This window comes from Pleurodeles waltl, chromosome 12, assembly GCF_031143425.1.
Source record: "Pleurodeles waltl isolate 20211129_DDA chromosome 12, aPleWal1.hap1.20221129, whole genome shotgun sequence".
Taxonomy (NCBI): domain Eukaryota; kingdom Metazoa; phylum Chordata; class Amphibia; order Caudata; family Salamandridae; genus Pleurodeles; species Pleurodeles waltl.
In genome coordinates, this window is record NC_090451.1 from 569760679 (window position 1) to 569786216 (window position 25538).

The 25538-nt window shown below is 46.8% G+C and overlaps 1 protein-coding gene across 3 annotated transcripts in view; it reads left to right on the forward strand.

Moving 5' to 3' along the window:
• The window catches only part of RIPOR1 (RHO family interacting cell polarization regulator 1), a 1174702-nt gene that overhangs the window by 850735 nt on the left and 298429 nt on the right, over positions 1-25538 (forward strand). For all 3 annotated transcript variants that reach the window (XM_069217674.1, XM_069217675.1, XM_069217673.1), the window contains exons 15-16: positions 1142-1325; positions 1465-1600. In XM_069217674.1, the coding sequence (XP_069073775.1) occupies positions 1142-1325; positions 1465-1600 (320 nt within the window). The remainder of the gene's footprint in view (positions 1-1141; positions 1326-1464; positions 1601-25538) is intronic.

A 25538-nucleotide genomic window follows, 5' to 3' on the forward strand; every position in this document is an offset into this window, starting at 1 on the left:
TGCGGTGCAAAAACGTACCATCTCTTGATGGGTACTTGTTTGCATCAAAATGTGCTACGATTTGGCCAAGAAGCAACCCCCTGAGGGCTTGCGCGCTCATTCCACCAGAGTGACAGCTGCTTCCACTGCATTAGCACGTGGAGTTACTGTCCTGGATATCTGCCAGGCAGCTAAGTGGGCATCCCTGCACATGTTTGCTAAACAATACTGCCTGGACAGTCAGGTCCGTCGGGATGGCTACTTTCGTCGTTCGGTCCTGCAGGACTTTCTAGTATGATCTTGGTTCTCAGCCCACCTCCGTGGATGGCATTGCTTGGATATCTATTCTAAGGTAAGGAATGTGCAACTAGAAGTCTCTAACAGATGTACAAGTTACTTACCTTCTGTAACGATATACATGGTAGAGACATATTCTAGTTGTAGATTCCTTACTGACCCACCCATCCTCCCCACTTGCAAACTAATTTCTAGGGATAGGGATTTCCCCTTCAGGTCCTTAGCTCTGGCGCACCAATATCTGTGTTCTTAGCGGTTCTGGGCTTTGGTGTGGAAAGTCGTTAAAAGGAACTGACATCACTGCACTGAGGCGGCGTCTGTGTACTACTCCTGATGCCATCACGGCAACAATGATGCCCGCGGAGTCGATTGACGCCACCTACCAACTCGCAAGTGTATTGCTCGAAGAAAAAATCTCCGGGTCCAGTCTGACGCTTGGGGGAAAATTCTAAGATAAGGAACTTGCAACTAGAATATGTCTCTACCAGATATATCATTACGGAAGGTAAGTAACTTGTACTTTAATGAGTTTTGCCAAACAAACACAAAAATAACTAAAGAAAAAGAGAAACAAAAGTGCGTCCTCCTTTTCCAGGTGCCACATAATCAACATTAAAAGGTTATTAAATATAACTGACTGTAACTCTTCTCTTTACGCTACGCATCTCAACAAATGGTGGCTAGGACTCAGCTAGGCCCCCACAACCTTCTCAAACTTCTGAGGACATCTTTGACTGCTAATGGACATTTGATATAACTATTCCCTACAGTTTATAAACCAAAATCAGAGCTTTAGTAGCAACACAACAGAGAATATTTCTTTGATTTGTAAAACGTGGGTTTATGTCTGTTTCTTGAATTACAGAAAAGTGAGAAATCTCAAACCTAATGCTGGCGAAATATTTGCAGCAGGCACCAACAAGGCAATAGTGGATGATGTTGGCTTTGAAAGCAACTCAGAAGGAAGCATGAACCCTCTGACCACAGGGAATGAATTTCTTGATGGTGCTTTGGTCGTTCATCTAAATAATTGCAACAGGCTACTCATGGTAGGTGTAAAGAGGCATGAGGTTCAAGTAAGTTCTCTGTAAATTTATCTAGCTGGCATATAGAAAGTGGGTGAATTGCTGTGAAGCATGATGGTATATCCTACTACCTTGTGAGCTGACAATAACTGCCTTGTTTTAGTACTTGGGCACCTTTGGCCCACTGCGCTGCCGTGAGATGTACGCCCTGGACAAACTGATGAGGGAAACTCAGATCATGGACATCATTTGTCGCCTGACCCAGGGGAAATGTAAGGCAGCAATCAAAGCAGAGGAAGGTAAGAGGATTTTTTTTTTTATGTTGAGACTATTGAAATTAATGGTACAAATGTCAGTACTATAGCTCATTGGCCCTTGTGTATCTTCCTTGTGGTTTTATTTTCTCTCCTAAGGCTGATCGCTGTTAATTAGGGGACTTGATGTGTATACTGTTGAAGAAACCTTCTATTATGAACTGTTCTGTCATTGGCCATGGAAATCCTACCAGACAGTGGGCTTTCCATTTACTGAGGTCAGATATGGCAATATTATTGACTGATAAGAAACAAAATAATATTCCGGTGTTCTCGGTAAGTATCAGACCAGACTAAGAAACAAAATCAAAGTAAATGTAGAATCCCATTTTGGTAACAGAAACAGTTTAACGAGAATCAGCAAGCAAAGAACATTAGTCCAATTAAGGTTTAAAGAATGTGTTCTTGTGATATGCGTTGGGTGTTTCAGTAGCGCAGCAAGCTGAGCGTGCCCTTCTCAGAAGCAACTTGCACTGGTAGTCTGTTAAGGGCAGGTCCTCAGTTTGTGCTAGTAGTGCTCACAACTTTACTTCAAAAAACAGAATAAGTGAAAATGTACTTTGTATGTCTGTTACGTCAAATAAGGGTTGCTTCGTAGGCAAAAACACAAAGCTAGCCAGTGCCCAGCACATTTATTTTCAGGAGCACTGCCAGGGGCTGGACAGTATCATTATCTTAACTGTAATTGCAAAAAAGATACTTACATTGCCAGGGCTCTCTAATGCAACTTCCCATCCAGGGAGCCTTTTTGGCCCCCACCAGATGGGCTTTGGACTGCCCTCGCAGTGGCACCCTCAGTGATTGAAGCCTCCAAAGGAAAGTCTGAATGCATATTTTCAGCCTTAGTTTGAACAAAAATCACATGAGGACCAATTTTAGTTTCATGTTTTAAGGACATTCCTCCCATTTCCTACATTGTTCTAATTTACTGTAGATGAGATTACATCCCCCGTCGTCATTTCGTTATTTAAGAGTTCAGTCTATGTGGAAACAGACCCATTTTGAGGTTTGAATAACTCGAAAATCATTTTGCTCTTTAACCGCTAATAAAATCCAACCCGCTCGCCTCAGGTTGATCTGACTGTAGTCTGCTATGGAAAAAACATGTACATTTCAAACTTGCAACCCCCTAACCTTTCACAAATGAACATTTCTTTGTGTTGTGTTAGCAGCCCTCCAGTCAAACTGCCTTGTGTCCATGGTAGAGAAATTTACACACTTTGCACAAGAAACAATGGTATTGTACAATTGCATATATTAAGACGTGGGCAAGACTACTGGAGCATCCACCAATCACTCTGCAATCTGGATCCAAACCTGAAGCCCTCCGTCTCCAGCCACACCTAACAGCCCCTAAACACACGAATCCTTGCTTAATTAAACAAACATTGTTCAAAGTCGCTTTTATAAGACCAGTTGGCTTTGTAAGTGTTTTTTAGACATGATGTACAGCATGGCTAAAAACAAAAATGAATGATGCAGCTACCACGTCATTGTGAAGGCATGCACATGCGTTCAACACCCATGCGCCTACAGAAGGAACTAGGCTTTTTTTTATTTATCGTTCAAAGATGGATCAGTAAATAAAAGAAAATGTAGGGTGCAAGCACTCTTTAAAAAATGTAGCACAACAGTCCTTTTAATAAAATGAAATTGGTGAGCTAGGAGCAATTTGAGAGTTGGTGAAGCAATATAGGGAACTAGAGAGAAGCAAAACAGCAGGCAGGGACAAAGCAACATGGCAGGCAGGGGGAGGAGCAACACAAGGGAGAGAACAGGAGCAAAACAGAGCACATGGACCACGAGGGAAGAATCACACGGGCAAGAGAGAGCAACACAAGTGTGGGTGGGGTGAGAGAAGCACCTGGGGAAGAGAGAGAACAGCGTAGAGCGGGGGGAAAGCACACAAGGGAGACAGCTGGAAGAAACAAGCACTCTCATTGAGTCCCTAAACAAAAAGAAAAACGTTGTTCCCTGAAACCGATTAGAGGAAGTGTTAGAAATTGGGTTGGTGGTTGACTGGAGTATGAGCCCTGGTCAATCAGAAACCACAATCCTAGTCAGGGTGTCAGAAAAACTCCAAGTGCTCACCCTCTGGTAGCTTGGTACTGAGCAGTCAGACTCAATTTAGATGCAATTTGTAAAGTTTTTGTGCAACACATCAAACAGGATGACAATGAAAACACCACACGAGATTAGAGAAATAGAACTTAGTTAAATAAATAAAACAAGACTAAAACAAATATCCAATAAGTAGAACTTGGGTTATGAATTCATTCTTAAATAATAAACTGTAAAAAAGCTCTTAGAAACAAGAAATGTCAACTAAGGAAATCTGGTTGCACCAGACCAGGACAAAGTCCAAAGTTCAGCCAACTATGGAGTGTGCACCGACTATAGTAACCCAGTTAGGCCATCTGAACCAAAGTACTTTAAATCCTGGCTGCGGAGCTTTGCGTGGGTCCGACACAACGATGTTTCTCGCAGTTGAGGTGATTCATCGGTTCTGATATACAGTGAGGCTGCAGTGCAAGGTTCTGTTGCATTGTCATCAAGGATACGATCAGGTCTTGTGATGCAGAGGCCAGTGTCAAGATTGTGTTGCGCAGATGGGGCGATGCGTTGGTTCTGATGAGTGCAGAGGCATTGATGTGGAGCTGTAGCGTCGTCATTGAGGCTGCCGTTGACAAGGGATGTGAGGAGCTGGCCCCGGGCAAAGCGTTGTGTAGTGGCGGTTCCAAAGGCAATCCACCTTACCCATGATGCAGTGATGGAAGTCTGCTGTGTTGGATCCGACCATGCAGTAATGGCAATGCGCCAGTTGTGATCCACACAACAGCAACAATGATTTGGTTCTACTATCGCAGCAGAGAATGTGCTAGTTGTGCTGGAGCAAGCATCTTAGGCCCACTTCCAAGCGTCCAGGACTGGGGTTGCACTACTTGGTAGGGCAGAATCACAAATGGCAGAGTCCAGGTGCAGGAGCAGAGTGGTTAGAAGTCTTTTATGTCTCTGAGACTTCAGATCAGGAGGCCAGCCTGCTAGCCCTTGGAGTCACTCTGGGTTAAAGTGATGCAGGTGCAGTCCTCACCCAGGCAAGGGGGACATCAGGCAGCAAGGCAGGAGTCTAGCAAAACAGTAGTCCAGCAGAGTCCTTTTGCACTTCAGCAGTACAGCAGTCCTTCTTCCTGGCAGAGTATTCACAGGTCCAGAAGTGTACTGAGTTGGTGATATCCGTAGGTCCAGTACCAAGTTGGGCCTTTGAAGAGGGGGAGAGTTCAAAGACAGGCCTTTGAAGTGCACAGAGGTCCTGATCCTTCCTGCCCGGGCTCCAGATGCACTACAGGGGGGTATGCAGCCCTTCGTGTTAAGACAGGACACAGCCTATTCAGATGTGAGGCTGTGCTCAATTCCTCCCTTCCATCCTTCCAGGATGGCTCATCAAGTCACACGTAAGCTTCCATTGTGTGTGGCTGTCTAGAGGGAATACTCAAAGCCCATCTGTCACCCATCCCAGCCAAGTGTCCAGAGACGGGCAGCAGGCACCAAATGGCTAAAGTCAGAAAATGGCAACCTTCTAAAAGTGGCATTTTCAAAATTGTAATTTAAAATCTTCACCATGAGTTGTGATTTTAACCTGTGATTCCAGAGACACCAAACTCAAAACGGTTATCTCTTCCAGATTGTGAATTACACTTATAAGATATAATACGGTAATCCCAATGTTATCTTGTGGGAAAGAGTGGCCTTGCTATAGTGAAAATCAAATTTGGGAGTTTTTAATTACCAGAACATAAAAACTTAAAGTGCATGTCCTGCCTTTTAAATACATTGCACTCTGCCAACTGGGTTGCCTTGCATGTATAAAAAGGGAAGATTTATGTCTGGCAAAAGGTTAATTTTGCCAGGTCAATGGTAGTGTAAAACTGCACACATACAGTCTCTGCTTTTATACACTCACATGTATAAAAAGGAAAGGTTGGTATCTGGCAAAAGGGTTATTTTCCCATGTCGGCTTGGTAGTGGAAAACTGAACACATACAGGCTCTGCAGTGGCAGGCATGACACATGGTTAAATGGCCACTTAAGTTGGTGGCACTATGTCTGCTGCAGGCCCACAAGTAGCATTTAATTTACAGGCTCTGGGCACATGTAATTCACTTTACAAGGGACTTGTAACTAAATTAAATATGCCAATTAGGGATAAGCCAATGTCTCCATGTTTAGGGGAGAGAGCAGGAACTTTTAGCACTAGTTAGAAGTGGTAAAGTACACAGAGTCACAATACCAGCAAAAGCGCGGTCAGGAAAATGGAGAAGGTAGGAAAAAAGTTGAGGGGGACCCCACCCTAAGCCTGTCAGCTCTAACAGGAAGGATGGAAGCCAGCAAATCGAAGAGATGGGGAGGCTGAAACTAGAAAACTCATCTAATAGAAAGCAAGCAAGCAAGAGTGACAGTAAAGATGACCAGTGGTAGGCAGTTGTCATACTTCTAGTCCGTGTATATTTTTTGGATGCCCACAATATGTCTTTCACAACCATATGCCTTGTGCTTTCAGGTAGGCTTGACCTAATGACAAGCACTTGTGCACAGGTAAACTGCAAAATGAATATCCAATTTGCAGCAGCTCCTTTCATAACACTGTTTATTCTTTCAGCATACACGTAGACTCACAGCCATTTGTTTTCCGTGCTCATGTGAATTTAGCTAGGGCCATTTTCTAGAGCGTGACCATGAATGTATTTCTTTCCAGAGGTCTTTAGCAGCGAACTGGTGAGAAGGCCACCTTTTGCCATAGTGAGCCATAACGTTTACAATTTATTGTGGCCAAAGCCAAAACAACAGATATATTTGTTAATAAATGCAAGTTAATCTGACTCTACCAATTTCCTTTGTCCATGTTAGACATTTGTTTTCAACAGTCAAGATATGGGTTGAAACCTGTATTTTTAGGAGGGCCCATCATTCCCTACAACACTAGATTTAGGTTTTTTTTTTTAGGAGTTGTCAGACAAATTTGGGAGTGGAGCTCTGGATATTCTCTGCAATGCACAGAAAGAAAGCAACTGAAGTCAGCGGGCAAGGATGGTGCTTATATGTGGTTTTACTGTGTCACTATTGTAGCTAGGAGTGGTCCTGGAGAAAGTTTCCAGATATAATCTGGCACCTGGGAGTATTCTAAGGTGAGGCATCTGCAGTTATATGGAGTACCCTCCAGATATAGAGTTACCAAAGGCAAGGAACATGTTCGTTAGTCAGTAAAAAACAGCTAGGAATATTACACGTAATACTTTAAAGAAGAGCTAGAAAACGAAGGTGAAACAGAGGAATACCTTGCGTATATTGCCAGCAGAGAGAATCTTACTAAAACTAAGGGCCTGATTACAACTTTTGTAGAGGGGGTTAATCCGTCCTAAATGTGCCGGATATCCCGCCCACTGTATTACGAGTTCCATAGGATATAATTGACTCATAATACGGCGGGTGGGATATCCGTCACATTTGGGATGGATTAACCCCCTCCGCCAGAGTTGTAATCAGGCCCTAAGCATTGTCAGGCACCTCTGTGTAGTACACACTGATCTCCTATTATAAGCATCCATCTGAGGAATAAGTTATATACCTTCAGTGAAGCTCTTTTTTTGGTGGCTACTTTAACCCCAGATTGGTTACCGCCCTCCCACCTCCTTGTACTGTGGCATAGACTTTCTGATATTAATAAGGTCTTAAGTTACTTTTTGCACACTGCCAGTTCAAACTAATTTTGTCAGCTATGTTTGGCGTTTTTTGGAACGCATAATTCGTCTGATAGCACTGACATCGGTGCACAGGTGGCATCTTAATGTGTGTCCTTGCTGTCATATCCAGGAGGCTAATGGTGGTAGGCAGCATTCCAGACCCTCATTTGTTTGCCTGCTATGCCCCTTTAGAAACTCACTGGCCATACGCAAAGCCACTTTGGTTCTGCTCCGATAGTAGCAGTCCAGCCCAAAGTGCCATACCAGGTCCCGTCCAGATTAGATCACAAGCACCGTAGACCTGTTTTGGCCTATTCAGGCCTTATCACTGAGCTATAGTTTGATTCTTGAGACTTAAAGAACATGGTACCCATATCTGATAGAGACTTCTAGTTTTCAGATTCTTTACCTTAGAATTTTCACCCAGGTGACAGACTGCATCTGGAAATGTTTTCTTATTGCAATATCCTTGAGCGTTGTTAGGTCGCGTCAGTCGACTCCGCGGGCGTCGTTGGCGCCGTGATGACGTTGGGAGTAGTACATAGATGCCGCCTCAACGCAGTGATGCCAGTTCTTTTCTTTCCGCACCATGCACAGATCCAGAGAGAGCTACCCTAGGTCCATTTTTGACCGACTTCGACACCTTTGTCGAGTTGTTTAGGTGAAGTTTTTGGTACATCGAGGATGTCCCTGAAGACCAGCTTCAAACCTTGTGAGGACTGTCACCACATGATATCGGGGACAGATCCGCATTGGGTCTGTTTGTGGTGCATGGAGTGCGACCACGACCCAAAGTCATGCTCCGAGTGCCGGGCCATGCACCCGAAGGCCTCGAGGGAGCAGAACCTCAAGCTTATGGTGACCTGGCGCTCGACTTCACATGGGTCCCGGTCTCGCTCGAGAGGAAGGTCTCAAGACCATTCGCGGAGCGACCACCACTCATCCTTCTCAAAGTGTTCGTGGCAAGGTAAGAAGAAGTCGAAGAAATGTCATCATCCTTCGACTTCGTATGATTGCTCGGCTGATGCGACGCAGAAGGAGCATCAACACTCTAGGCCTCCGTCCTCGAGCCTGCTTTTGGGTCCCCTCCGTGCCTCCCTGAGTTTCTGGGAGCCGGGGCAACCCCTGCCCAGTTAAAGGAATTCTATGAGGCCATGCACCTAATTTTTGGGCAGTCGGACTGTTACAGCGCCTTCTGGCCCAGGGACTTTGGTTGGAGGGCATAAAGGTTCTGCACCGGTGGCTCCAGCTCCATCCACCAAAGTCCCCTCCGGATCCGCTCTCAGATCTATACTGACCCAGGTCGTACCATCAACACCTTCCCCGGCGTCGGTTTGAATGTTGGCGCTCCCTACGTCGGTGATGCCCACTATAGACGTCAACCCAATCCTGATCCCTGATGACTCAGAGTTGAAACGGTATCAGCCTACGTCTCCTCCTTCTTTGATGGGGCCTATTCACCCCAGGTTGGATTCTGACCCTTATTTATATGGGTTTGAATTTGGGGAAGGCTTGAAAAGGGTCCCTGGACCCTCATGAATACCAGGATGATCCTAAAATGGACTGGGCACAGGAGCTGGGCGAGACTCGTGGTCTGGATTCTTCTCCAGACGCTGCCATACTGTCTCCTCCTATTGTGGCTGTGGCAGAGGGAGTTACTGAATCCATGGTTGTCAGTAGGGCGGCTGAGCTCCTCGACCTTGAGCTGCCTACTGTTCAGGTCAGGGCGAATCTCCTGATGGAGATCCTTCAACCAGGGACTTCCACTTCTGAGCCTCTTCCTCCATTCAATGAAGCCCTCACAGATGTCCTTTTTGGTACCTGGTCCAGACCCAACACAGGGTCTCCTGTGAACAGGACAGTCTCATGCCACCATCGGCCTGCCCGGAATGACCCTAAATTCCTAGTCCAACACCCCATGCCTGGGAACCTTGTCATACAGGCATTCTCATCCTCTGGAGGTCCCTTACGCACCTCCTGATATGGAATCAAAAAGGCTGGAACCATTTGAGAAGATGTTTCCTTCCTCCAGTCTAACGCGGCGGTCAATGGACACTGCATGCCTTTTGGGCTGTTATATTCACTCTCTGTGGGATACGGTCGCACAAGTCTTGCCGCAGATACCCGAGGAGGTCCGTGCTATCGTCTCCCAAGCTGTTACCAATGGGAGAGACTCAGCAAAGTTCACTATCCAATGTGGGCTGGACACAATCGAGACTCTGGGTATGTCGGTTGCGACAGCGGTGGCCTTGAGGCGAACGCCTGGCTACGAACATCTAGTTTCTTAGGGAATGTCCAACAGACCACCATGGACATGCCCTTTGATGGCTCCCGTCTCTTTGGAGGCAAGGTGGACTCGGCGCTAGAGAGGTTCAAGAACACCAGTGCAACGACTCTGTCCCCCTGCCTTTCCACTGCCCCTCATGAGCAGTTTCAATTTATTGTGCTCTCCTTCGGCCTTACCAGCACCTCTCGACTGTTTACGAAAATGATGGCGGTGGTTGCAGCTCATCTGCGCAGGTTGGGGGTTTCAGTCTTACCCTACCTTGACGACTGGCTGTTAAAGGCGGACTCGCACCAGAAAGTAGTCTCCCACCTTCAGACTACGACAAACCTCCTGCACATGCTGGGGATCACTATAAATGTGCTGAAGTCACACCTGACTCCCTCTAAGATGCTTCCTTTCATCTGAGCTGTTCTGGACATAGTTCAGTTTCGGGCCTATCCTCCCGAAAAGCGAGTCCAGGATATTCAGGCTATGATTCTGATCTTTCAGCCTCTATCTCGGGCTTCAGCGAGACCGAGTCTGAGGCTGCTGGGCCTCATGGCCTCCTGCATCCTGCTAGTGACACATGCCAGATGGGCATATGTGGGCTCTGCAGTGGGACTTGAAGTTCCAGGGGGCACAGCATCAGGGAAATCTCTCCGACATGGTCCAGATCTCGGCGAGGACTGCGAAAGATCTGCAGTGATGGCATTTGAATCGGCATTGGGTCAACAGCAGACCCCTTCCCCAATTAGATCTATCCATAGTGATGGACGCGTCCCTTCTCGGGTGGGGCGGTCACAAGGGAGAGGTAGAAATCAGAGGCCTCTGGCCTCTGCCTGAGTCTGGGCTCCATATCAGTCTTCTGGACCTCTGAGCCATCTGGCTTGCGTTGAAATCATTTCCTCCCTTTCTCAAAGGGAAAGTGGTGAACATGTTCAAACAGGGCGGAGTAGGGTCCTGGACCCTTTGTCAGGAGGCGCTGCGCTTCTGGACTAGGCTGCCACATCAGGACATCACCCCGGTGTTTCAACATCTGGCATGCTGTCTGAACGACAGAGCAGACAAACTCAGCCATTGCTGCATAGCTGATCACAAATGGCATCTCCATCCGGAGGTGGCACAAGGTCTTTTTCAGCAGTAGGGAGAGCATTGGTTAGATCTGTTTGCCTCTGCAGAGAACATGCAATGTCAGCTGTTTTGCACGGTGGAGTTTCCAAGGCGTCACTCGCTCAGAGACGTTTTTTGTCTTGAGTGGAACTCCGGCCTCCTTTCCACCTATACCCCTTCTGTCCAGAGTTCTCAAGAAGATCAACAACAACGGGGCCCAAGTAATCTTGGTGACTCCAGACTGGGCATGGAGAGGATGGTATCCAGAGCTGCTGAGCATGGCCACCAATCCTCCAATCAGACTGCCCCTTCGGGAGAATCTTCTGTCGCAGCAGCAGGGAACAGTTCTCTATCTGAACCTGTCCAATCTCCGCCTTCATGCATGGAGATTGAACGGCGGTAGTTGACGGCTTTTGGCCTTCCACCCAAAGTCTGTGATGTAATCGTGGCAGCCAGGCGTACCTGTACCATAACGGTATATGCCTGTCATTGGCAAAAATTTGTGGCATGGTGTATCAACAAATGTGTTGATCCCCACTCTGCTCCTCTTTCTGAGGTTCTTTTGTTCATTCTTTGGCCCAGCAGGGCTCTGATTTGGGCACCCTTAAAGTCTATTCATTAGCTATCTCAGCCTTTCTTAGGTTGACTAATCAGCCTTCACTATTTAAGTCTCCTATTGTTAGTAGATTCTTTAAGGGCCTCACCCATTTGTTTCCTCCCACTCTGTTTATCATGCCTCATTGGGACTTCAATCTTGTCCTTACTTAACGTGTACTCCCTTTGAGCCGATGCACAATTGTTCATTATGGCTCCTTACTTTAAAAACTTTTTTTTTTTGTTGCAATCACTTCTGCTCGCAGGGTGAGTGAGCTTCAGACTCTATCTTCTAAGCCCCCATTTTTGTCAATGCACCCTGACAAAGTGGTGTTACGCACTAAGGCTTCCTTTCTTCCCAAAGCAGTTACACCTTTTCATGTAGGCCAGTCCATCACTTTGCCTATTTTTTACGCACCTCCACATCCTTCTCATGAGGAGGAGAGACTCCACTGCCTAGATCCAAAAAGGGCATTGGCATTCTATCTCAATCGGACTAAAGATTTCCGGCTGGACAGTCAACTCTTTGTTGGATACGTGAGTGTGAAGAAAGGGAGGGCGGTGCAAAAATATACCATCTCGCAATGGGTCCTTCTTTGCATCAAGATGTGCTACCCTTTGGCAAAGAAGCAACCCCCTGAGGGCTTGCTCGCTCATTCCACCAGAGCAACTCCTGCTTCCACAGCGTTAGCACTCGGAGTTCCTGTCCTGGATATCTGTCAGGCAGCAACGTGGGCATCCCTGCACACGTTTACTAACACTGGACAGTCAGGTCCGTGGGGACGGTTACTTTGGTCATTTTGTCTTGCAGGACTTTCTTGTATGATCTTGGTTCGCAGCCCACACCAGAGGACGGCATTGCTTGGGTATCTGTTCTAAGGTAGGGAATCTGCAACTAGAACAACTCTATCAGATGTACAAGATACTTACTTTCGGAAACGATATATCTGGTAGAGACCTATTCTAGTTGCAGATTCCTTGACCCACCCATCCTCCCCGCTCCAAATTTATACGGACAGGGCTTCCCCATTGAGGGCCTTGGCTCTGGCCCACCAATTTCAGTGTTCTGCGCGGCTCTGTGCTCTGGCGTGGAAAGTCGTGAAAAGAAACTGTCGTCACCACGCTGAGGCGGCGTCTATGTACTACTCCAGACATCATCACGGCTACTACAACGCCAATGATGCCTACGGAGTCGACCAACGCCACCTAATGACATGCAATGGTATTGCTCGAAGAAAAAAATCTCCGGATCAAGTCTGACGCCTGGGGGAAAATTCTAAGGTAAGGAATCTGAAATGACAATATGTCTGTACCAGATATATCGTTACTGAAGGTAAGTAACTTGTACGTCTGGGCAACTTGTTGCACATAGGCCGTCACACATAGAAAAACAAAAATGTGATGGGTGGAGTGTTTGAATTACCCCCAGCCCCTGGTAATCACTTGCCCACTGCGCCACTCTAGACAGAGGCCATCCGCGTTCGAATCAGTCTTGAACTTGCTATAGTAGGCATAGTCATAGTCAAGTCTAAGCTGCTAAAATAGACCTCCTCCAAATAGGAGCACAAGTATCCCCAGTACACCCTCAGCCAGTATAGTTCTCATAAATGAGGTATAGCTTCATCCTTATGGTACAGTGAACACAGGACCCACATCTGGGCATGCCTGTTGCACTCAGGATGTCGCATTGAGGAAAACAAAAAGATGATAGGGCTGATGGTTTGACTTAATCTTAGCCACTAGTGATCATTCAGTCTGCAATCCATTCCACCAGTTTTGCACACTGTGCCACCCAGAAGAGACTAGCCATATGTAAACTAACCTTGGTCTTGCTCCAGCACCAGAACAAACTACCTGACCAGTACGCTGCAGATGGGTACACAAGCAACCCAGACTGGGTTTTCCCTATTATGGCTCCTTATTTCCTACAGCAAAGCTTATTTTTTTTCCTTTTCATTTATACATTGTGCAATCACCCAGTCCTCCAGGCCGACTAGTGAAGTCTTCAATGTCTTCATAAAGACCAACAGATTGTCAGATAACCTCAGTCTTAGGTGAGTCATTTTCCATGCCAAGGCTAAGAAAGCCCGCCCTTACTGTCTTGTTCTCTTTATCTTGGGAACTGGCAAGAAACATTCTGAAGCCAATCATAAATGGCTTGCAGAGCAATCCTACCAGAAAAATGTTTGTGTGATTAAAGCAGGGCCCTTACCATGCAGTCCATAAACAATTCAAAAGGCTTTTGAACATTTCAATCTTTTTCACAGGTAATCGGTGTAAAAAGTTGAAATAGTCTGAAATTGTGATCCAGCAAGGAAGCACACACAGTAAAAGTGCAACTGTGTTTTCTACAAGGTCTAGGTAGTATGTTTAGTGAGTCCAAAATTAAGGGAACTCACTGCCATAACCCAGCCAGAAGGACACCGCTGTTTCCAAAATAGTGCAGTAAATGCTGTACAGTACTAAGAGTAACATTTTCTTTAGTACTTTAGTGATGCTTTAGTACCTTTCTACTTTAGTACTTTAGTACTGGAAAAGACATGATATTGAGACCCTGGGTATTTGTGCTGTTATGGAGAGTTTGTGTTTTTCACCCTTTTTGGAAACAGAGGGCAGCTCTTTAGAACAGTAAAACCAGATATTCAAACTGAGGGCAAGTAACATACCCACCAGTACTTCTGTCTCATCAGAATTCATTTGAAGGCAGCTTACCCTTGTTTGTTAACTCCCGATTGAATTGTACTCACCTACGAGGATAGCATTTGTATAGTGTGTATAGTACAGGGACTGACATGGCTACAGCTCCCAGGAAGCACTGTTACTCAGACCTGAAGCACAGTGTTTCCTTCACCAAATAACCGTGTTTCTTAACTCCCAATTGAAGTGTACTCACCTGGGAGGATGCCATTTGTTTAGTGTGTGTACTAGAGAGAGTGACATGACTGCAACTTCCAGCAGGCCCTATATCTGTAACTCCAAACACCAGCACAGTGGTCACTTGCCCACATACCCTTGCGTGTCAACTCACAAATGAAGTATAATCACCTGGTAAGGTAACATTTGTATAGTGTGTGTAGTACAGGGGTTCTAGACTGCTAAGGAGGCACTGTTACTGTTACTCCACTCAGCCAGCCCAGTGTCCTCTTCTCCAAAGACCCATGTGTGGTAATTCACACATGAGTTGTAGGAAGTTGTCTCTGTATATACTATCTCAAAGTAAGAGATAGTGGGCACAGAGTCCAAGGGTTCCCCTAAGAGGTAATATAGTGGCGAAATTAGATCATTCTAATGCTCTCTTTTGTGGTAGTGTGGTCGAGCAGTAGGCTTATCAGAGGGTAGTGTTAAGTATTTGTTGTACACACACAGGCAATAAATGAGGAACACACACTCAGACTTAACTCCAGGCCAATAGTTTTTATATAGAAAAATATATTTTCTTAATTTATTTTTAGAACCACAAGTTCAAGATTTGAAGTAAATACATAGAATGCAAGGTACTCCACACAGGTAAGTAAGGAACTTTGAATTACAGCAGTAACATACACAGTTTTAGTTAATGGCAATAAGCTATATTAAAAGTGGACAATGCAAAAATCAACAGTTCCTGGGGGAGGTAAGTAATGGTTAGTTTGTCAGGTAAGTAAAGCACTTACAGGTTCAAGTTCCTGGGCATAGGCAGCCCACCGTTGGGGGGGTCAAGGCCACCCCAAAGTTACCACACCAGCAGCACAGGGCCGGTCAGGTGCAGAAGTCAAAGAGGAGCCCAAAGCACATAGGTGCCTATGGAGAACAGGGGTGCTCTGGTTCCGGTCTGCCAACAGGTAAGTTCCTGTGTTCGGAGGGCAGACCGGGGGGTTTCGTAGAGCACTGGGGGAGGGGGGGGGCACAGGACGGCACACAAAACACACCCTCAGCGGCACGGTGGCGGCCGGGTGCAGTGTGCAAAGCAGGTGTTGGGTTTTGTATAGGAAACAATGGAGGGACCCGGGGGTCAATCTTGCGGTGCAGGCAGGGCACAGGGGGGCTACTCGGGCCAGCCACCAACTGGGCTAGGCAGAGGGTCGCCTGGGGTCACTACTGCACTGAGGTTCGGTTCCTTCTGGTCCTGGGGGCTGCGGGTGCAGTGCTTGGTCCAGGCGTCGGGTTCCTTGTTACAGGCAGTCACGGTCAGGGGGAGCCTCTGGTTTCTCTCTGCATGCGTCGCTGTGGGGCTCAAGGTGGGGTCGTCTCGGGCTACTGACGAGGTCGCAGTCGCCTGGGAGTCCTCCCTGTAGTGTTGGTTCTCTGGAGCTCGAGCCGGGGGCGTCGGGTGCAGAGGGTGAAGTCTCACGCTTCTGGCGGGAAGAGTGAGGTCTTTAAAAGTTGCAAGAAAGTTGCTAAGTTATTGCTGTTGTTGAACAGAGCCGCTGTTCACAGGAGTTTCTTGGTCCTTAGGTTCAGGGCAGTCTCTGAGGATTTAGAGGTCGCTGTTCCTTGTCGGATTCGTCACTGTTGCAGTTTTCTTCGAGTCAGGAGACAGGCCGGTAGGGCTGGGGCCAAAGCAGTTGTCGTCTCCATCGTCTTTGCAGGGCTTTCAGGTCAGCAGTCCTTCTTCTTGGTTCAGACTGCAGGAATCTGATTTCCTGGGATCTGGGGTGCCCCTAAATACTATATTTAGGGGTGTATTTAGGTCTGGGGGGCAGTAGCCAATGGCTACTGTCCTAGAGGGTCGATACACCCTCTTTGTGTCTCCTCCCTGAGGGGAAGGGGGCTCATCCCTAATCCTATTGGGGGAATCCTCCAAACTCATGATGGAGGATTTCTAAAGGCATGGGTCACCTCAGCTCAGGACACCTTAGGGGCTGTCCTGACTGGTGGGTGACTCCTCCTTGTTTTTCTCATTATCTCCTCCAGCCTTGCTGCCAAAAGTGGGGGCAGTGGCCGGAGGGGCGGGCATCTTCACTAGCTGTGGTGCCCTGGGGCGCTGTAATTAAAGGGGTCAGCCTTTGAGGCTCACCGCCAGGTGTTACAGTTCCTGCAGGGGGAGGTGAGAAGCACCTCCACCCCGTACAGGCTTTGTTCCTGGCTACAGAGTGTTAAAGGAAACTCTCCCCATGTGGCCAGAAACTCGTCTGGTTGTGGCAGGCTGGCAGAAACTGGTCAGCCTAGCACTAGGAGTCGGACTGGTATTCAGGGGGCATCTCTAAGATGCCCTCTGGGTGCATTTTACAATAAATTCCACACTGGCATCAGTGTGCATTTATTGTGCTGAGAAGTTTGATACCAAACTTCCCAGATTTCAGTGTAGCCATTATGGAACTGTGGAGTTCGTGTTTGACAAACTCCCAGACCATATACTCTTTATGGCTACCCTGCACTTACAATGTCTAAGGTTTTGCTTAGACACTGTAGGGGCATAGTGCTCATGCACATATGCCCTCACCTGTGGTATAGTGCACCCTGCCTTAGGGCTGTAAGGCCTGCTAGAGGGGTGACTTACCTATGCCACAGGCAGTGTGAGGTTGGCATGGCACTCTGAGGGGAGTGCCATGTAGACTTAGTAATTTTCTCCCCACCACCACACACAAGCTATGAAGCAGTGTGCATGTGCCGAATGAGAGGTCCCCAGGGTGGCATAAGACATGCTGCAGCCCTTAGAGACCTTCCCTGGCATCAGGGTCCTTGGTACCAGGGGTACATTTACAAGGGACTTATCTGAGTGCCAGGGCTGTGCCAATTGTGGAAGCAAAGGTACAGTTTAGGGAAAGAACACTGGTTCTGGGGCCGGGTTAGTAGGGTCCCAGCACACTTTCAATCATAACTTGGCATCAGCAAAAAGGCAAACAGGCAGGGGGTAACCATGCCAAGGAGACATTTCCTTAAATGAGGTGAACTCATCTGGCGGATAATATTTGTATGTCATGTGTACTAGAGAGTGTGACATGACTGAAACTCACAGGAGGCACTGTTTCAGCAACTCCAAGCACCAGAACAGTGTTAACTTGTCCAATAACTACTGTCTGGCAACTCACAATTTAAGTTTACTCACCTTGGAGGATACCATTTGTCAAATGTTGGAAGTAGAGGGAGTGGCATGACTACTAAGGCCAGGACGGCCATTTGTCTGTAAAACAAACCATCAGACCAGTGTTCTCTTGCGCAAATACCATTGTTTCTAAGCTCTCAATTGAAGTGGACCCACTTTGGGAGGATAACCTTTGTATACTGTGTAGTACAGGGGGTTACATGACTGCAACTCCTAGCAGACCCTGTTTCTGTAACTCCAAACATCAGCCCAGTGTTCTCTCCTCCAAATACCCCTATGTCCTAACTCTCTGTTGAAGGCCAGGAAGGCCCTGTGTCTGTAAATCCAACCATCAGCCCAGTGTTCTCTTGATCAAATACCATTGTTTGTGAACTCTCAATTGAAGTGGACTCACCTGGGAGGGTAACATTTGTATAGTGTGTGTAGTACAGGGAGTTACATGACTGAAACACCCAGCAGGCCATATTTCTGTAATTCTAAACATCAGCCCAGGGTTCTCTTCTCCAGAGACCCCTGTGTCTTAGCTCTCAACTGAAGTGTACTCACCTGAGAGGATACCATTAGTATGGTGTGTGTAGTAGTAGAGTTGGCCTGACTGCAACTCCCAAGAGGCCTTGTTTCACTAACTCCAAACAACAGTCCAGTGTCCACTTGTCCAAATACCTTTGTTTGGGAACTCTCACTTAAAGTGGACTCACCTGGGAGGAAACCACTTGATTGTGTGTGTAGTAGAGGGAGTGATCTGACTTCAACTCCCAGGAGGCACTGTTTCACTAACTCCAAAGAACAGTCCAGTGTTCAAATACTCTTCTTTATGAACTCACAAATGAAGTGTACTGACCTGTGGGGATACCAGTTATCAAGTGTATGAAGTAGAGGGAGCGACATGACTGCTAAAGGCAGGAGGCTCTGTCGCTCCTACTCCAAACACAAGCCCATTGTTCTCATGCTCAAATATCCCTGTGTCTTAACTCTCAAATTAAGTTAACTCATCTGGGAGGATAACATGTGTATGGTGGAGGGAAGTAGAGGTAGTGACCGGAATGCAAAACCCAATAGATCCTGTGATCCTAACTCCAAACACAAAGACAATGTTCACTTGCCCAATCCCATCTATTTATGAAATCTCAATTGAAGTTCACTCATCTGGGAGGATAACATTTGTCAGGTGTGTGTAATATGCAGAGTGACATGACTACAACTCCCATGAAGCACTGTTTCAGTAACTCCAAAATCCACACCAGTGGTCACTTGTCCACATACCCTTGCCTGCTAATTCTCAATTGAAATTTACGCACCTGGTAGGGACCATGATATATATCATGCTCAATTTTGAGCTATCTTGCTACCTAGCTCCATCATGACCTGCTAGCCCAAGATAAAATTGTTGAGGACAGGAATGACACCTTACCCAGTGTGCAAAACAATGATCACAAAGACCTCAAGATGCACTCATAAAATGGTATTGGCAGCAGACACATTTACAATGCACTGACGACATGATGACTCCAATCACATATACAACAAAGTCCTGGGTCTGCCTGCATAACAATCAACTAGACCTCAAAATGTCCAAAGACATATCTTGCCTAGCCACTGTTTAGCCTGCATTGGTGGCAAGATGGCATTCTCAAGCCATCCTCTCAAGGGCTAATGTTCTGCACATTTCAGCAGCTGCTTGACTTAAATGGAATTGGCAGGCTTCACAAATGTCAGGTCAGTACAGCCAATAGCGGGGGTAGCTGTCACATCAGAATAACCTGCAAATCAACTATGTTCAAGATCTTTGCGAAATGTTACTGTGAACTTTTGGAGGTAAATGTCACAATATAACCAGCAACATTGTATGTTTCACATCAACAGGTCAGGCTGCCACTAGCCACACACAGCCCGCAGAAGAGACTGCTGCTACCCCCATGGATGAAGCCCCCAGTGACAATTATACTTCTAGAGAAATGGAAGACGGTTTTGGCCCATCTGGGCAACCTGGTCAGACACCAACATTGAGTTTCACTGTGGCCACTACACCACCTCCCAGCCCGTTTGCCTCTAAATCACAGGCAGCCCTTTGTCCCGTCAAACTTATGTCCCTAGGACAGTGGCAACCATCTTGTGCACCCCCCAGTCCAGGATCCTGAGTCTCAACACACACCTTTGACAATGATGGTCCTGGAACAAGTGGGAAGGGGCACCCTGTGGCAAGGGCACAGGGCCATGGGGGTAGGGTGCGTGGGAGGGATGCTGTCGGCCAGCGGGGTGAGGCCTCTGGGGATGCTCCTGGACAGGACACCATCAGCCACGTTTTGGGGGTCTATCAGGAGTCTCAAGGCGTAAATAGGCAGGTACTTGCAGAACTCCTTGAAATCAAGCAGCTGCAGAGGGACTTTCATCCTTAAATGTCTTAATAGTGGGAGGCTCGCAATACCAACATGGGCTTCCTAACAGGGGTGCTGATGGACATTAACACCACCCTGTTCAGGGATCGACAACAGCACACTACCCCCTTCCTTTGACACATCTATACCAGGCACTTCATAGGAGCCAGCCACTGGAAGGGAGGCCCTGTCAAGGGAACAATGCACCCCAGACACTGCTGCCTCTGTAGCAGCAGATTTCCTTCCCCCCCCCCCCCCCCTCACCACCCAAGTGGGGCATCCAGCAAGGAATCTAGAAGGTGTGGATGGCAAGACACCCACCCATGCCAGAAAGTGATCTCTTCCAAAATTATCTCCTTTGGTTGCCTCACATTCACTCTGTTAACTGTTCTTCAACCACCTTCCATTTCCAGGTGGAGAAGTTCTCTGAACTTTGGACTTCCAGTGGAGTGGCATCTACTCCAATGATTTCATCCACCATGACTGAACCCTTCATTTTCTTTTCTGTCATGCCAAAGTTTAATTTTATGCACAGATCTTCAATAAATCTACCTATCACAAAGTCATTGCTTTTGCTATGTAGAGATGTAAGCACATGTGAAGCAAATGAGGAAGACACAGGATACTAATACAAGCAGTGCCTTGAGACCCTTATGAGTGAGTAGTTGAGCTTTACAAAAACTGATTGATTGATATATGTTACCGGTATAATGTCCTGCTAAGAATTACTACCAACAAGCACATTGCTGCAAGTGGCTGGTCACATCAAACATTTTATTTCACTGTGCAGCGCATAGGGTGTTGAAATACCTGGGCTGTCACTGCCAAGAATTGCTGACTCATATTGTGTCAAGGTACACATACCAAGGTACAGCCCCCCAGAGCACGGAAGGAAGGGCCTTGTCAGACATTGTCCTGTAAAATAGGAAAACATAAAAGTGGATGGTATCACCAGTTTGAGCCTTACCACATACCACACCAAAGAAATACAACATCATATAAACCAAGGTACAGACAAAGGGCACTACAACAGTCCCTGATCACAGGCCCATCATTTTCCAATGACCATGCATCTGGTTGTATGACACAAACATTTGTCAGTGTTGTGGCACAGACAGTGTGGCCTGCAATGATGAAACACATCTACAGTAACATACAGGTCCGAATAGTGTTTAGCCTATGTGACAAGTGAATGCCATGCTTGCAATTTACAACCATTTTCATGCCCACATAATCACAATGTCAATCAATGTCACAGCTCTGAAATGCCCACATGAATATGTCATGGTGAAGGTACCTGTACAAAGACAAAACAAGGAGTATAGGCTTGAAAACATACCTATTACACAAATCACATAGCAAGCATCTGGAAAGGAAATTACATTGCAATGAGACTGACACAAAGTAGTTATATCAAGGTGGAGATATTTCAAAGGCTAACTCTTCGAGCACCCTTGGGCTGAACATTGTATCAGCTCCATAGTTGGTTCTAAAGCACTCAACTCCACACATTCTCACAACTACAGTTCTTCATACAATCACAGTCATTACAACACACGACATACTTACACTCATGAAAAGTAGCTATTGATGCGATCTTCCTGCAAGTCAGCTCTTTCCTCTTCACCACCACTGTCATCCACACTTGGCATTTCATGAGTCTCACCCTTTGGCACTACAGGCTCCCCTTCCTCTGGGGAGTATGGGATATTCCTCCGCAAAGCTATGTTGTGTAGCATGCAGCATGCCACAGTGATCTGACACTCTTTCCTGGGTGAGTAGAGGAGGGCTCCACCTGTCTGGTCCACACACTTGAAACTGGCCCTCAGGAGCCCAAAAGCCCACTGCACTACCTGCCGTGTTCTTCCATGGACCTCATCGAAACAGACTTCCCCTGGCATAGTTGGATTCCTTAGTAGCGGCAAGGATGGTTTGGATATGCAAAGTCTCCTGATAAGGAATGGGACATGTGTGCAACAATAAGTCCCTCACTTCATGATTGTAGCACCAGACATTGCACACACACAAACAGGATAGTTGTGGCTTACCAATCAGCCAGTCCCTCTCTGGGTACAGTTGTGACTTCAGCTGGGGTGTGGTGCTGTTCTGCATTATGTAGGAATCATGGGCTGAACTTGGATAATGGGCACAGACATGCAAAATGTAGAGATCCACGAAACACAACTTGCATGATGATGGAATGGAAGTTCTTTCTGCTGAGGTATACTTGTTTATTGGCCTGCGGAGGGAACAAGCCAACATGTGTGCCATCAATGGCCTCCGCCACATGTGGGAGGCATGCAAAACCAAAAAAGTCAGTCTTTACATGGGATAAATCCTGATGTCGGCGAAACTGGATGTATCTGTCTGGGTGTTTCAGCATTGCTGAGAGGACATCCTTCAATACCAGACTGAACATAGATTGGGACATGCCAGCTGATAGGGCCACTGTATGTTGGAAGGACCCTGTGGCTAGGAAGTGCAATACTGACATGACTTGTACAATGGGTGGTATGCTGGTTGGATAACTAATAGCTGGCATCATATCTGGTTCCAAACTGACAACATAAATCTACTATTGTTTGCCTACCCAGGCGGTAATACATTATTATGTGCCTTTGCTCCATGGTTTGAAGGTCTGGCATTGGACGGTAGACAGGAGGTTGTTGCATCCTCCCTCTTTCTGGATACCTATGTAGGACAAGACATGATTTCTAACATTAGTCATTGTGTCCACAGCAACATACATGATGCATGTCAATAATATAATGTGACAGGGCATTTCTAAAGGGATAGACATGGCAACCAGGACACATCACAGCTGCATATAGCACAAGGTTCATATGTGACCCCCATGATTTTTCACACGTGTCCACAACATGCATCTGGGCCAAACTCAAAGATATACAACACAATTGCCCCTCAAAATGTGACTGGATATCCCTACCGCCAAAATTACCGTCGGCAGCGGTGGACTGTACCCCACTGTTAAATGCCATCTGTGCCTTGCAACATGCTACAGTGGTTTTTGAGTAGTAGGACCTACATGACAAGACAGGATAAGCATTTTTGTGAGATCACAAAAATATTTTCAGAGGTGTGACGCAGTTTCTAAAGCACAATACAGCATTTCAGGCAGCAAAAATGCAGCTACCTGACCTAGTCCACTGGACATTAGGAGCCGACTGCGACCGCAAGCGGAAGTCGTCATGGTGGTAGGCAGATGCAGTCATGGAGGACACAGCCATAAGTAAATGTTGCCAGTAGCAGTTGCGGGCCAATGGCTGAGTCCGCTGGCATTAGTGATCACATACATGGTGGATATGACCTCCCCAGGTCCACATATTCCTTCACTTGACCCTGACACTGCTGCCAGCAACACCTCCACTACCTGAGCTACTGTGTGCCGCCTCTGGGAGCAATAATGCCACATCCAGCAAGTGATGGGGCCCCTGCCTTCTCGCCAGAGGAGCCGGAGAGGCTAGTGGATGAGGTCCTACCCCTGTAAGGGCAGCTCTATGGTGCACCAGAGGAGCAGGTAAGTTCCTTATGTGCACAGGTGTCTCTGTAATTCAACATCCATTCCCTCCTCACAGGTTACAATGTGGCCATGTGTGCCAGGTTGACTGCTCATTTGTCTGTTGTTGCAGTCTGTGTGTCATCAATGGGGATGCACAATGTGCAGGTATTGGTGGCCAATGTCATATGTGAAGTTCAGTCACATTGTGGTGGGTGAGCTTTTTGGGGTCCTAGATTGTGTTGTATGTCTATAACTAGGTGAGGAGACATTACTGTCATCCACTGACATCTCTTCCCTCATGATTGTTGTAAATGTCAGACAACATGTATGTGCATAACAGCATGAGGCGAGTATGCATGCTGCATGAGTCTGTTGAGAGTCATGTGAGCAATGTGTATGGTGCCACAGAGATTTCTTAATACATCTGCCCATGCTAAACTGTTGTTTGGAAAGAATATCATCAGTCATTCTGCACTTCAGGTTCCCACACACACCACGTTAAATAGCTGTAGGCTACATGATGTACTATCATGCATGAAAGTGATGGGAATGGAGTGTCTTGGAGATTCTGTCAGCTCAGCCTGCACAGACCACAGCTTGTCACATGTATCTCCCAGTTCGAGTCCTAGTCTAGGCTGGGGTAGAGTCACTGTGTCTATGCAACTGTGACACTGTGCCCACTCCCTGTGCCCCAGCAGATCCTGTAAGGTGGCCAATATAAGCCTCTGGTGGCAAATCCTGCCCAGAATGCCTCATTCCTTTGATTCGATTAGGAATGGGAACAGAGCTAAGTCATTATTCTGATGGATACATCTACCTATGGATTCTTCACCTTTTGAGTACTCCCAGTGCGCCAGTAATCTTTTCTTTTTAGCTCTCCACATCAACGAGGACATTACAGTGAAACTACTCCGCATGCGACTCCGACTGACGTCATCAGAGCCATAAGAAATCCTAGCCGGCGTGCTGATGCCAGTTCCCTTTTTTCCCACGCCTTCAATGCTAACAGTTTTTCTACCTCTCCACGTGTTACGATGTAGCGAGGATATTTTTTTGTAGAGTTTTCTTCAAAAAACAATGTCTGCACCAAAGAAGTCAGGCTTAAAGCCTTGTTTGGAGTGTAGGGGTCATATGTCTGTTTCTGACCCCCACGAGAACTGTCCTTGGTGCCTAAGTTCTGACCATGACATCGGGGAATGCTCTTCATGCAAGAGTATGAACCCGAAAGCACTTAAAGAGAGAGAGGCAAAGCTGTTCCTGGCGAAGGCAAAGAAGGAAAAGCAAGGCCATCAAAGATCCAGGCCACATGAGGAGTCTTGAAGATTAAAGGCCTCGAGAAGAGTCTTCATTTCATAAGTCATCTCATTCTCATAAGAAGCAGCGTTGCCACAGTTCTCTGCGTCGCTCGTCTTGAGATGTCAGCCCGAGGTCCTTGTCATCGGCGTCCAAGTCTCGGTGCTGTTCAGCTTTGGAGATGAACCCTACTTTTTCACCTCCACAACTGAAGTCGACAAAGACATTATCAGGGCCATCTTTGGTAGAGATCTTGGCATCGCCTGCAAGTGCTGTGGCGCACTTCTCCCCTGTTACTCCATCAGGGTAGGAGATTGAGAAGCGGGAGTCAGGTGGGGTCCAGCCTCAAGCGGAATATCCGGCATTTCCGGCTCCTGGTGCAGATCTGTCTGCATTTTTGCATACTATGTTTAGCATTTTTAACAGTCTCGTGACCCCTGCTGATGCGCCTGCAGGCCCCACAGGTACATTAGTCTTTAATCTAGACTCGCCGGTGCTCTATAAACAGGCTTCCTTTATCCCCAAATTGCTGACGGCTCCATCACGTTCAGGGATGACGGCGCCACCGACGCCTATGCCGACATTGGATAATGTTCATCCGGCTTGGTCATTCAACACCTACTGGTTGGAAAGGTCCTGACGCCAGCTTCACTGGTGCTGCAACATACATCCTCGATGTCGGTTCATTCTTTATCTACGCCAAGATTGAAGTCTAGGTTAAGGTCAAGAAGAGAGGCAATGAGACTCTTAAAAAAAACTGCAATATGTAGAGGAGCATCAATATTTGGAGGAAGATGAAATCCCCTTACATGCTGATGGTTTTGGAGGGATTGAGATAGCAAGTGGTCTAGACACTTCCCCGGAGTGGGAATTGCTATCTCCTGGAGGTATTCCGCCTCCAGAAGTAACTTCTTATCACATTGTGATCAGGAAAGCTGCTGACCCTTTGGAGTTACTGTTACCGACATCGGAGCTTAAGTCCAACATACTGACTGAGGTTCT